Consider the following 12,904-nt stretch of genomic DNA (forward strand, 5'->3'; position numbering starts at 1 on the left):
ACACAGCCTCCCCCGGCCCCGGGCGACACTCTTCGCTCGTTCCCGTAAGCCAGCCGCCGATCTCATAGATTCGTAGGGGTGTTCCTGCCGAACTCGATCGCTTTAGCCTGTCGAGGGCGTGCTCCACGAGCTTAATTCCCGCGTGCCACGTTTGTTTGACAGTGCGGCTGCAACATAGGCTCCAGCATGCGCTGTTTTCCACCTCCTGCGATGCTGGCCGTTACAGCACGGCGGTGACGGCGGACGCTCCGTGCTATCGGTGGTGATAGATGTGCGACTGGTCGCGGATGGACTTGGTGGATTGAGAGAGCGATACGGCTCGTACGGCTGTCCGACTCGCGTGAGCCTGGCATTCTCAGGCAGCCCGCGACGTGGGATGCAGCTCACCGCCATGGAGATGGCTTGGAGAGAGAAGGACACTGGTCGAACATCGCAGCCAGTGTTTCTGCGGCGTGGTGGTGTATCTGAGGCTTCTGATAGCGATTAGCCGATATCCGCGATGCATCCCGACTTGCCGTTCTCAGCTGCGGAGAGTCGCCCACGATGGCTCCCCTATTGAATGCATGAGTACGCGTCCCACACCGTCCCAGCTGAGTGGAGAGAGGATCGATCTGCTATTCCTCGGCGAAGCGAGAAGCGAGCAGCGGCTCCATGTCACGCGCCACAGCGGGCAGCTGACCTGTGGCTGGGCTCCAGTGGGAGCAAAGTGGCCTCATCATCCATCTCCAACCGAGGCGATCGTGTCGTCCGGTTGGAGAGTAGGCCGGCTGGATAGGAGCCGAATGCGCCAAGACCGGGAGTCGCGAAGCGGAGCGCAGTGGTGGTTTCGCGGCACCTATTTTCGTGGTCGCAAATCTTGTACCGGCGAGGCATAACCCAAAGCGTCGGATCGCAGCCGACCGCGAGAGCTGCACAAGGGAGAGGAATCGGCTCAGGGCTTGTGCACAGCCCCTCCTGCAGGTGTCGCTAGCTGCATGAGGAGGCTTTCTAGAAGAGCGAAGATCGGCTAGAAGCGCAACCCCGGCTCTCATGACGCAACTGCGAATTCCTACATAAGCATTTGACGCTTTCTTTCACAGTGCTTTGTCCGCCGCTCCATTACCCACGCGCCCCGAAAAACACGCACACACTCGCTGAACAATTCCTCATCACTCGGGCCGGCTCAGACTATCGCGCCGCTGCACTCGTATCTCCGGCACGGCTAAGCTCGGATTCCACGGCCTTCCACCGACCATTCACACCATCACCTCATCCTGATTTTTCTTCCTTACGTATCCCGCAACCCCACCCGAGTCATTCGCTACCCCCCATATAAGTCTTTCGCCACCCGCCCTGACTTCCTCTTCCGTCTCCACAATGCTAGCCCTACATCCTCGACGTCAACACATTCACCAGCCATATACTACCGCCAACTCCCTCCCGTCTCCACCCCCTTCGCAGGCATCGCTATACTACGACAACACCGCACCGTCGCACACCATCGACGAGTCTCTCCTCCACAGTTACCTCGAGTCGCTGCAACCGTTCCAGACGGAAGACACCATCGAGTCGTCACCCAACGCCGATTCCAACCAGTACATGACGGGTACTTTCGATTTCGCCAACCCTGCGATCAGGATCCAGCAGTCGACACCTGTTCCGCAGCTGCCGGCGTACTCGCAGTCCATGCTGCCCTCCAACAACGTCCAGTCGCTCCAGAACTGGAACTCGTACGAAAGCAATGGGCAGATCGATACGACACACTCTCTCCAGACTCCAGCACAAAGAGCGCACCGCCAGCACCAACGCGCAACGTCGTCCTCGTCGATAGGATCAAACGGATCGCAGTACCACACCGCAGGCCACGCGACCAGCTACCCGTACGTCGCCAACTCCGAGAATTCGCCTTCAGCTTCGTCAAACCAAAAGATTGACTCAGCCTTCGGCGCTGACGAATCGAGTCGGTTCTCGAACCATCTCCCAACTCCTTCGCACACTCCAACACAAGACCACTTCCTTAACACGAACTTTGGCAGTTACTCTCAAGGCCCAAGCATGGACTCCACAATGGGCGCCCACATGTCGATGAAGCAGGCACTCATGGATCAACATAACCCAGACGACGAAGTTCCAGGGTTCGGGCATTCAGGCAGGCATTCGGTGTCAAGCTATGGACAGGACTCGCCCGCGACTCCTCACACCGCGCATGGCGAAGATTTCGAGGACAAGTTCAAGGTCCCCCCCACTGGTATGACTATTCCCGGCAAAGTCGAGTCCTGGTTTGACGATTACTTACTCTTCGATGATGATTCAGATATGAGACACAACGTCCCCAAGTTCGACCAGCTATCCGACATGAGCATGAGCGAGATATACAACCCGCCGCTCACCGCTCAGATGCAACAGTCGGCACTGCAGACCAACGCGAACCCGTCGTTGCTGTCGCCATATCGCAACGTCGTCAACGAAAGACTCCAGGCCGCACAGAACGCACGGTCACAATCGCCAGCATCGTCAGCATCAAGAGGCGTCTCACCCTTCCGTCACGGGTCACCTTACGCTGCACCGAGCAGCAGTTTCAGCTCTCCTCACACGAGGGTCGGCACTGCTGCGCACCAACGCGAGGTGGCAAAAGCTGAAGCCGATGCGCATGCGCTTAAGAGGAGTATGAACAAGAACATCCCCGACGCTCAGCCGACGACAATATCACCAAAAGACGCGCTGCTCGACTTCCACGAAGACGAGGACTCCAAGGTGCCTCTATTCCCAGACAGCGGTGCCAACGACTACGACAACCAGTACCACGCCGCCGACCAATATCCAAGCATGGCTGCCCAACCACAGTACAACACGTCAGAGGACAGCTACCGCCGACAGAACTGGGCCGCGCCACGCTTCTCGCCACATAACTTTACGAGCTCAGGACCAGCACCGCCGCAAACGAACTTCACCTACGTGCCACCGGCCATTGCTGGCAACATGCACGGGCTGCCCTTCCACTCTCAACAATACCGACCGGCAACCAACATGGCTGCTCCGTCCGAGACCCCGGAGTTCCCGGCGCATCTCACGTCGATGGAGTCGAGTGCCAGTGAGGCCGGGCCCGAAACGGGCAGCACCGCCAGCGATCACTTCCCAAAACCGACGTCTTCTGCTGCCGACAGTGGCACGTACACATGCACCTACCATGGCTGCACGCTTCGCTTCGAAACTCCGCAGAAACTTCAGAAGCACAAGCGCGAAGGGCATCGCCAGAACCCGGTCGTGACGACGTCGACAACATCGGCAGTCGGCAGTGGCATGACATCAGCGGCGCTCCTGGAGCGGAACTCGCAAGCGGGGCCACACAAGTGCGAGCGCATCAACCCCACCACCGGCAAGCCGTGCAACACCATTTTCTCGCGGCCGTACGACCTCACGCGCCACGAGGACACCATCCACAACATCCGCAAGCAAAAGGTCCGTTGCGCACTCTGCGTGGAGGAGAAGACGTTCAGCCGCAACGATGCGCTGACGCGGCACATGCGCGTCGTGCATCCAGAGGTCGACTTCCCCGGCAAGCATCGCCGGCGCGGCGGCAACCATGACTGAGCCTCTTGTGGGCGCTTCTAGATGGTACCTGTCAGACTGTGCGACTACTATTGCGACAGCGATCTGGATCTGGGCCGCACGTCGTTCCGATTACACACCCGCGGAAGTGTCGCGTGCCAAGCATGTCGCAAAACGGTTCCCGCCGAGACCCGTCGGGAACGCCGACCGCGCCGAGCGCTGGATCTTTCAACAAATTTTCGCATCCCGGCGTTCCAAAATTCTCGTTGGTCTCGGGCACGATCGAGTTCCCTATCCTTGTCTTTGCGTCTCTGCATTCACATCGCTTTCGCTGGCCGAACAGCTTTGAAACTGGCGTCCGCGAGTGCCCGCTGTCCTTATGGAGTTTTCAGGAGCGCCGTCCATACCCGTCCGCAAGTTCGGGATTATTTTTTCTTTCCTCTCATTGTGGAATTTCTGTTCTAGCGTTTCAGCGGGGTGGGCCGAATATTATTCACGAAGACTTGGAAACGACCAAATGAAAGAGTACGAAGGGTACGATTGAGCAAGATCTTACGAATAGAAAGGGTTCGCAAAACGGGTCTATAGCTCGTGGTTTTTTCTTAGGCTCTATAATTTCTTTTCTTTTTGTCATGAGATATCTTTTTTAATACTGTCATATTCCTCCATCTACAAGAGTTATTGTAAATTTCTTGCCTATAAATTGCTTCTGGGAAAATATGTGATGGCCTCAGGTCGAACCACTTCTTATTGTCCACACCCTGCTGTAAAACACCTGTATTCCACGTAAAAGAGCAGTGACGAAAAAATATCGGGAAAAATTGCACACATCTTTGATGACTTGTACTACGTCTGCACGCTTTTTCGTTTTCTAGCCTTTGTACACCACATGCACACCTTTTCATTACGCACTGCGACTATTACTACGCAATAATTCCTCCAATTGTCAATTTTTTTGAGGGCCGCCTTTCATGGCAGGATGTTTTCATGAAGCAATAAGTTGGGACGATTTGGAGCTGTTTACAGTACAGGTGTACCACTAGTAACGGAGCGATACCCCCAGAGACACGAGAGAGGAAAAGCGACGCCGGTTTGAAATAGAAATAATATGTAGTACAACACCAATCAAAGCAAAAAGCGCATAGCTGAAATAAGAGAGATCTCACCCTGCTATCGTGATTGGACTACGAAACCACACCACAAGCCATCGCGACGCGATTCTGTCTAATTCCCATGACCATTTTCCCATGGAGGAGTGGATCGAGATGAGGGACGCTGGCGGCGGTGATCGTGACGGCATGCGTGCGTAGTTAGGCTGGTGGTGGTGTGCACCACATACGAGCTTGGAGTGGCTTGACATTTCAAGCCCTCCATCCCACAGTTTCTGACTAAGTAGCTGGCCAGGTCTCGATTCGACTGAAGCCTTGGTCGAGTTGAGATCCGTCCCGATCGATCTTGGTTGATGGCGCGGTACATTATGTACACTACAGCCGCGCTACGTACGCTATATAGCCGTAGCTGGGCTTCGGGGCCTGGAAACCTCCAGGTCCGCAGTTCTGGCGCTTGGGACTGTGGGTTGGTGTGTGGTGTTTAGGGGAGATGGGGTGGTGAGGGGGGGTCTTTGGACGACTCTGGACGGTTTGTGGTACTCATCTCGACGGGGTAGAGAGTAGTGCTGCGGTAGGCGACTACGGTGGTGGTGCTGCTTTGGGATGGTGGGCAATTGCAATTCATCGGGAGTCCAAGAGTTTAGTGATGGTGAGCAAAGCGTGGTGATCGATGCGGGGAGTTGATATGGCTTCGGAGTTGGGTGATTCAAGGAGCATGGTTTAGAAGAGTGAAGTAGAAGTTGATGTGGGAGTACCCGAGTACCAACTGGAGGCTCGAAGTTCATTTAGAATGAATCAGACGTCCAACCGACCTCAGACAGAGATGCCGTCGGGGACTCACTTAGCAGAGGTGAGCGTCTGGTGCAAGCGATTGATCCTCTGTACAGACGCCATCTCGACAAAGCCTGACCCGCCCTACAAGCCGTCAGAAGTCCAGGCAACCTAATCATTCGCAACATCAACTTGCTTACTGGAACCGCGGGTCCTTTTGACGGCATCATCCCGCAAGTGATCTGACTGCGAAGAAGCCGATCCCGGTCTTAGGCTATGCAATCCTCCGCTCCAACTTTGCCGTGAGTCTCACAATGTCGACCCAAATTCCTGGAGCGGCTAGAACGTATCATCTAGGCTCTGATGCCCCACACAGCTGCGTGTGTTGCGACGATCTTATCCTTGATCTTGCTCCAATATCTGAATGGCATGATGCAAAACGAGAATACCTCTTCCGGCCTCAAGGCTCCATGCGTTCCAGCCACGACGAGCTAGGTGAGATATTTTCTTGAAACGGAGGGGTCTGATTAACCTACGCTATTCTAGAAACATAAGGTATGTGTATAGTTTCCAACAACAGGGGAATACACCTCCAGCACCCGGCGGATGGCCGATCACGTTAATCACTCTTAGCTTGATCTAGAAGACAACCTTTCCAATACAAAAAGGTATGCCAAAAATCGGCGCTCTTACCATAGAGCGTGCGTAGCCAGAAAGTTAAAATCATAATATCCTTAATCGCTGAGATTCTCCCAACTAAGTAGTGAAACTAGGTGTATTTATCCTCTTTGGTGGACAAACGATCCGAAAGCGAAAGCTATTCTTACACCACGGCTAAGGAACTGGAGCATCGTCAGCTCGCCGCAACCTATTTCTTCAGAAGAAGTGAGGCTTCCCGGAACGACGCATTTATTTTCTTCCGACTCCTTCAAGTCCATATCGTGGCAAGTCTGACAATTTTTGGCGTGATGAGGCCGCTATTGCCTGCATTTTATACGAGGCTATAAAGGGGTTGATGGAGAGCGGCGTGCACGGGAAAAGGGGGGCAACTAATTGCAATCGATCAAGAAGCCGCAATCGGACTTCCAGACTCTGACCATCCGAAAGGCCGTTTGAGAAGGCGGCCATGACACTGGGTTCTTATTGTCTTGATCCTCGTCGTCATGGGACTGCTTGCCGCAACTCTCGCCTTCCTGAAAAATTATCAGGGAGCAATGGTGGACGTCGGCCATTCCAATCCAAGCCCTCTGCCATATATGCTCTCTGATATAGATGCATCTCACCTGTAAGGAATATCTAAGCTCGGCCGGATGCTCTCCTAAAGACCCCTTACATCAACCATAGTTAGCGCACGGGACATGTGGTTAGGTGTAGTGCGGATACGGTTTAGGTAGTCTCTAGGCAGGCCCCTTAAAAGACACCTTTAATAAGTAATTATTATGTGATCAGCCAGAAGTAGAGTTCCGCGCTATGCACCCAGCCTTTCGTCAGATAGGACTGACATCGTCCGAGGTGCGTCAGCGAGATTTTGGGTCGGTCAGAATGTATTTATGCATGTGCTCTTTGTCTGGGGAAATGAGTCGAAGCCTTCGGACAGCGGCAGCCAAGAGTACAAAGGTCTCAAACTCGAAACGTGTATGAATTTGGAGTCTGGTGCTAACAAGAAATGCGTAGTCTCCCCTCCCTTGTCTCTCTTGAAAACAAAGCGGACTTAGAAATCCCTCATAGTAGCGACCAAAAATCGTCGCCGCGCTGAGGCAGACCTGCCTAGTTGTTACTAGCTGTTCTATCCACCATAACCCCATTGAACACCAAGTCGTCGCGTATCTTTTGCTGCTCAGCGAGTGGGAGGTTTCTTATCAATCGTACTTTCCTTTCCAGTGCTTGAGGGGTTCGGTCTCCGAGATTATCGTACTTGAAATATGTGTCCCATATCTCCCTCCAGTCTTTCTTTTCGTCTCCCCCCTTGATAATTTTCGCTACCTCGGAAAGTGCCCAGTACCCGTTCGAAGACCTAGTATCAGGATACATTGTGGCCGAGCGCAATAGTTCAGACCGTACCATGGGCCGTCGCTGGCTGGCTGCGGCTGCCGAATCATGCCATTGCGGCTCGCCTTGATTGGCCTGCGCTTTAAATGTCTTCGGCCTGCCCAGTGATGCAGACGGTTCCGAGCGTAATCCAGCATCTGACTCGACCGGTGGCGGGTTTCCTTGCAATATGCCTCCCAGGTTGTGTCGTTCAAGATGGACAATAGCTACTGGGGGTCGGTCCGAATAATAACAGACATAAGCTGCTGGGGATGATTGCAGTATGCCTCGCCGGTTGGGTCGTTCCGAATCATAACGGACATAACCTAGTGGGGATGGTTGCAGTATGCCTCCCGGGTCGTGTCGTTTCGGAGTATAAGGGATATAAGTTGCCGGGAATAGTGGCGGTATGACTCCCAGATTGTACTGTTCCGGATTAAAATAGACAGACTGCACGGATATGCCGGGCTGCTGCGTTGCGGGCAATGATGGAGTCGTTTGCGATCCTGGGCCAGCGTGCCTCGACTGTCGTCTTAGTTCCTCTTGTCGGTCTAGGATTTCATCAAAGTCTCTGAGCTCCGCCACTGTCATAAGCTCCTCTACTAGTTCTTCAAAGCTCATGGCGGTTCTGTTAGACTTCAAAATGATGGCGTCCTCTGCATCCGTCCAGGCCCTGTATCGCTCTGCCATCGCGTCAAACCACCTCTCGACTTTGGCAAACTGATGGAGATATGTGGATGGCCTCTGTGCCGGTTCGAGCTTCGTAGTGAATGAAATAAGGCCGACTCGTTGCTGGAGGCGTGAATGCTGAAAGAGGCTAGCTGGACGATGGCTTCGAGGTATGACCGGGTAGTGATGAGCGATGGTAGTTTGTAGCGTGATGAGAAGCGATGGATGAGTGATGAAAGCGAGTAATTGCTGATGGCGGTTGAGCGCTGCGAAGAGTTGGATGTAGAGGAGACGGTCCAGGTGAGGCAGTTGAGAGTAAAGAGAGACGGGAGTGTCGAGACGAGGAGCCACGACGAGCGCGGTAGGAGCGACGAGGGCAGGAAGAGCGACAAGGTCTATGGTAACGACGAACAGCAAGAGGAGTAGAGATGGGAGGATGGCGGCAGCGATGAAGTAGAGTTGAAGCAACGACGAGGGCCAGTCTACCACGGTCTCAGATGCCCTAGCGAGTTCAGAAATCGTGCAAAGTGATTGAGGTTGATCTTGTCCAGGTCTATAAAGCAGCCCAAGACACCACAAGCAGCAGTAATAGAGTGTGTACATATCTAGTACTGTGTAAGAAGTGAGGGAGAGGGAAAGAGAGAGAAAATGGCACGTGCCAGCATGAATCGACGAATAACAGTGCCTTGCCATAGATATCCGTACACATTCCTGCCAGTGTCTATAGGGTTCCAACGTACTAACAGAAACCAACTGTTACACTCACATTATGCGCACACCTGTGAACACTATCTAGGATAGCCTTGCGAGTTTACTAACTATTTAAAATGCCGAACTTCTCTCCTATTTGGAATGCTGAAAATACTATGAAGCTCCTCCTGCAAAGGTAAAGGAGTGTACGGATCTCTACATCGAAGCACTGTAGTAGGCATATCGGCGTACGACTCGATGTCATATCGGTCCTTAAGAGTTCGCTGTCACTCACAACAGTCAGTACTAAACACCTTGTTTGTCCAACTTCCTCTGATCACCTCGTTTGAAGTGGCTCGGTCAGTTTACAGCCCCATCACCTTTGGCGCACCTCTCAGTTGCTGCTATAGTAGACAAATGAGATGATAGTACGGTCCCTTGGAGATAGACTTGAGTACGCTTTCTTGCCGCCAGCAGGGGCGCTTCAATGCATCGTCAAAAACCTGAGCATGAGAGAAGGCCATCGTATTGACTGACGTCAGAACTTGCTGGCTTACCCCAGGGAGCGGCATCTCCCCGTCTACGAGAACGGCCATACGAACTGTGAGCTTGCTGGTCGTAGTAGATATAGCATGCGTATCATTGCTTCCTACTGTGAAGGCTACTTTAACAAATTTTGAAAATTTTGAATGAGATGAAACTTCAGAAGTTACCTGGTTAAAAACACCCGTCCGCGATTAGCACAGGTTCAAAATAGATGAAATGAGCGAGAAGACGACATACAACAGCGGCCAACTACCGAGTCGCACTCGCATATCTGAATCACGCGGACTTGGACGTCCGAAGACGCAAGATGGAAATCGATTTGGCATAGAGGAAGTTGATAGGAAGGGGAAAGGCTTGAAGCTCTACGGTGACCACTAAGATCACGGGGGTATGTGCAAGTCTTATGACGAAGACGTATCGTTGTTCGACCTCTACAACCTGAGTATGGATTTATTGGATCCCTGCGGATTAACAAGCATGTGCATGGGAATGATTGGTTGCCAAAGCGCATACACGAGGCAGGAAGCTCCGCGGGTCTCTCGCGTATTGAAGCTTACATGTGATTGTGAGCGGAATGAATCTTGGAAAGGTGAGCGCCTCGGCTTGTGACATCAGACGATTCTAAGGAGATGCATGGTCCAGTAAGTCGGGAGAGTACACGTACTTTTAACGGACGGAAGGAAAAGTGCGGGGGGAGCATGTGCTAGTGGTGATGCGTATCGGGTGAAGGGCGAAATATACATTACTTGAGTACCTGCTAGACCAACGTCAGCTAGAACCAAAAGAGCGTGATAAGACTAGACAGAAGCGGAACAAGATTGTAAGGGCTGATTTCGCTGTAGAACGTAGTGCTAAAAGTTTGAATACTTTGATTTTTTTGGTCATGATATCTGAACTAGATGAGAGACTTCTTTGAGTGAATTGAGATGGACCCGGGGACTCGCCATCGCGACAGCATTCTAAAAGGGTATATCAAGATCGCATCCCATTTCTGCTTTTCCCATGCATATGAATATGAAAGCGCCATTAATGTGAGGCGCTAGATGTCGCCGCCAATCCCAATCCTTCATGTCATCCCGAGGCCTCGTCCAAAGTATGTACAGCGTTCGCCACGGTGAGTGTGTGATGCTTGCATTCTTTCATCTTCTTCATGCGTGCATGCTTGCTCCGCCAGACTCGATGGCGTCAATCTCGGCCTGTGTCCACGGCGTCCGCTGGAACCGCGCGGGGAGCTCCGATCGGTCGAAAAATATGCCCTTGCCGGCCTCCACTGGGCCTAGAGAAGCACCCGGCTTGCCTCCGATTGCGCCGATGGAAATGTGGTTCTGCTGGTTCAGCGGGCCGTGTTGTTGAGCCTTCTGACGATACGAAGCGAAGGACTCGGGGAGAGAATGTGTCGGGGAGGCGGGATGCGCGTGAGGCGTGTGGTCGATGGCTGGGCTCAATTAGAAGGGGACTTAGAGCTGTAGCTGTAGTCGTATGCTCACATGTAGGCGTATGCCGCTTGCCCAAGAACCGGATCATGGGCTGGCGGTGCTGGAGGAGCTGCTTGGTGGCATTCATGGTGACGATCTGTTGGGCGGGATGCTTGGAATGGTAGGATGTAGGATGTAGGATGTAGGATGTAGGATGAGTAGCACTCTAGGCAGCAGCAGCTCCGCAGGATATAATGGGTGGTGAGCAGAGAGCGTGCGGGGAGTCAATGGGTGAATGGAGCAGCGAAAGTGGGCGGATGGAGGTTCAAATGCAGACAGTAGGGCGATGTCGCAAAGATGGAGATTCCCAAGCACGACCGTCGTCGCGCTTTCCCGACGCTATTTCCGAGACAACAGCAGCACGACATCGCTCGCAGCCTTGCGCCCGCACCCGCACACGCTTAGTGGCATCATTCTGGGGTGAGTCTCGCGCAGAATTGCTGCACCCCCGCACGGCATCGCGGCAGATTTTGCGCTCTCCGCGGGCCTTTTTGCTGTTTTGCACGCCCTTTCGGTGCCCGCCCTGCCCACGTCTCCCGGCGCTCCACGCTGCGCTGCAGCCAAGCCCTGGAAAAGCATTCACCGCGGCCAATGGCCTGAATCAGCCACTGCATCGCGCCGGTTTTCCTTATCGCTGACAGCCAGGCAGCTCCCACACGCTCCACGCCGCCGCTCTCCCCTGCCACCGGCCCGTTCGAGATCCAAACCTCACCCTTCACCACCCCGCGTCAGACGCGACCGATGCATGAGCTGCTGCTGTTCGGCCTGGTGCCCCGCGCGCGTCATGAGCAGGTCCTGAAAATCCTCGCCGGCGTCGCCGCCATGCAGCCGCAGCGCGTCCTGGAGCGCCATGTTGTCTACAAGCCGCAGCGCGAGCCCGACGAGCCCGGCTCCAACATCCGGCGCGGTGCCAGCCAGGGCATTGTGCAGAAGCAGGCCAAGCAGACCGCCGCGAGGGACCTCTACTTCACACACATGGTGCAGACGCTGACCGAGGACGACTTTAAAGAGCAGAAGTCACAAGCGCCGTGGACGCACCAGTTCAACGACGTCCCCGATACGGGCGACAGAGGCGTCACCGTTCGCATGGTTTCGGGCACTGACTTTGTGGAAGGGGACCCTCACGCGTACATGGCTGCCTTTGGGAACAAGTTGGTGTATCCTTCCAAGCTGTATAGCACATTCTAACATCTCCCAGCTTTGTTTCCGAGCACTACATGGACGGCCACCGATACGTCCACAAGAACATTCTCATTCTACTCCACCAGGTCCTCACTGAACCGGGCCCGCGATCTGCAGAGCAATCCCCGAAACCCTCCTTGCCGACGTTTGACTCCCTCACACCTCTGGATCCAAGCGGGACCTACATACTGCAAGCCTCGATTCGGGTAGTCGATAATGGCAGTCCAGCGCTGATCGATCTCGGTGTGGAGGAACTAAAGGCCTTCAAGAACCTTATGAAGGGCTGTGTAGAGTTGGACGCCCCTGATCGTCTGGTTCTGGACACCCGAGTCAAGTACCAAGCGAGGCCTTTTGCGAACTTGCAACCACCTGCCGCAGCTGCGTAGGTTGAGAACTGATATCCTGGGAGGCGTCGGAGTTCTGGTATGATACCCCGGGTTAAACAACGGTAATTCTAGAGGCAATGAATACTTGAAGACTATGGAAAATGCTGTGGTGTCAGTTCTAGCCACTGCCTTTTGAGGTGACCTAATGAGTTTACCAGTGGTTCAACATGGCCGACCTCCGTCTCGGGCAGAGGATCTGATATGTATCGAAGTCCTAGTAGCAACAGCAGACAAATTTCTATTGAGGCACTACAGTAAGGGCTTAGAAGTCAATAATATCACTCCCTCTGATGTAAAGGTGACGCCGGAGAAAGGGTGCAATTCCTTATTGACGACCTCGATGCGGACTTTGACGGCATGATTGGCGTAGCCACGAACAGACGCTTATCGTTTCGCATTGTAGCTATCGGGAGGCGTTAAAGGTTGAAAATCCCGGTTAGAAAACCGAGAGATAGGATATGCATTCTCCGTAACCTGGATGTAGGGGCCTAGGTATCGGAGAAACGATCCCCGGGGATGC

At 53.6% G+C, this 12,904-nt stretch overlaps 4 protein-coding genes across 4 annotated transcripts; 2 read left to right on the forward strand and 2 right to left on the reverse strand.

Annotated features, from left to right (window-relative positions):
* Positions 1–1,356: 1,356 nt before the first annotated feature.
* Positions 1,357–3,570, forward strand: BDZ99DRAFT_571362 (uncharacterized protein; the record flags this gene model as incomplete). Its single annotated transcript, XM_033728083.1, has 1 exon — positions 1,357–3,570. One exon carries the CDS (start codon positions 1,357–1,359, stop codon positions 3,568–3,570), a length of 2,214 nt encoding a protein of 737 aa, XP_033576531.1.
* Positions 3,571–7,112: 3,542 nt separating this feature from the next.
* Positions 7,113–8,926, reverse strand: BDZ99DRAFT_31446 (uncharacterized protein). The gene has a single exon (XM_033714286.1). The coding sequence runs from the start codon at positions 8,796–8,798 to the stop codon at positions 7,176–7,178; it is 1,623 nt and encodes a 540-aa protein (XP_033576532.1). The 5' UTR covers positions 8,799–8,926; the 3' UTR covers positions 7,113–7,175.
* A 1,359-nt stretch (positions 8,927–10,285) lies between these two features.
* On the reverse strand, positions 10,286–11,168 carry BDZ99DRAFT_463357 (uncharacterized protein). The gene is made up of 2 exons (XM_033720063.1): positions 10,829–11,168; positions 10,286–10,776 (listed from the first exon to the last, which is right to left on the reverse strand). Exons 1-2 carry the CDS (start codon positions 10,902–10,904, stop codon positions 10,490–10,492), a joined length of 363 nt encoding a protein of 120 aa, XP_033576533.1. The 5' UTR covers positions 10,905–11,168; the 3' UTR covers positions 10,286–10,489.
* Positions 11,169–11,557: 389 nt separating this feature from the next.
* On the forward strand, positions 11,558–12,384 carry BDZ99DRAFT_388906 (uncharacterized protein; the record flags this gene model as incomplete). The annotated part of the gene is made up of 2 exons (XM_033715603.1): positions 11,558–11,967; positions 12,015–12,384. 2 exons carry the CDS (start codon positions 11,558–11,560, stop codon positions 12,382–12,384), a joined length of 780 nt encoding a protein of 259 aa, XP_033576534.1.
* Positions 12,385–12,904: the final 520 nt, after the last annotated feature.

This window comes from Mytilinidion resinicola, assembly GCF_010093595.1.
Source record: "Mytilinidion resinicola strain CBS 304.34 unplaced genomic scaffold BDZ99scaffold_10, whole genome shotgun sequence".
NCBI lineage: Eukaryota > Fungi > Ascomycota > Dothideomycetes > Mytilinidiales > Mytilinidiaceae > Mytilinidion > Mytilinidion resinicola.

Coding starts and splice junctions, on each gene's coding strand:
- BDZ99DRAFT_31446 (XM_033714286.1), bottom strand. CDS start 8,798: ATGGCAAGGCACTGTTATTCGTCGATTCATGCTGGCACGTGCCATTTT.
- BDZ99DRAFT_463357 (XM_033720063.1), bottom strand. CDS start 10,904: ATGAATGCCACCAAGCAGCTCCTCCAGCACCGCCAGCCCATGATCCGG. Junction 10,777..10,828: donor CAAGCGGCATACGCCTACAT/GTGAGCATACGA, acceptor AATTGAGCCCAG/CCATCGACCACACGCCTCAC.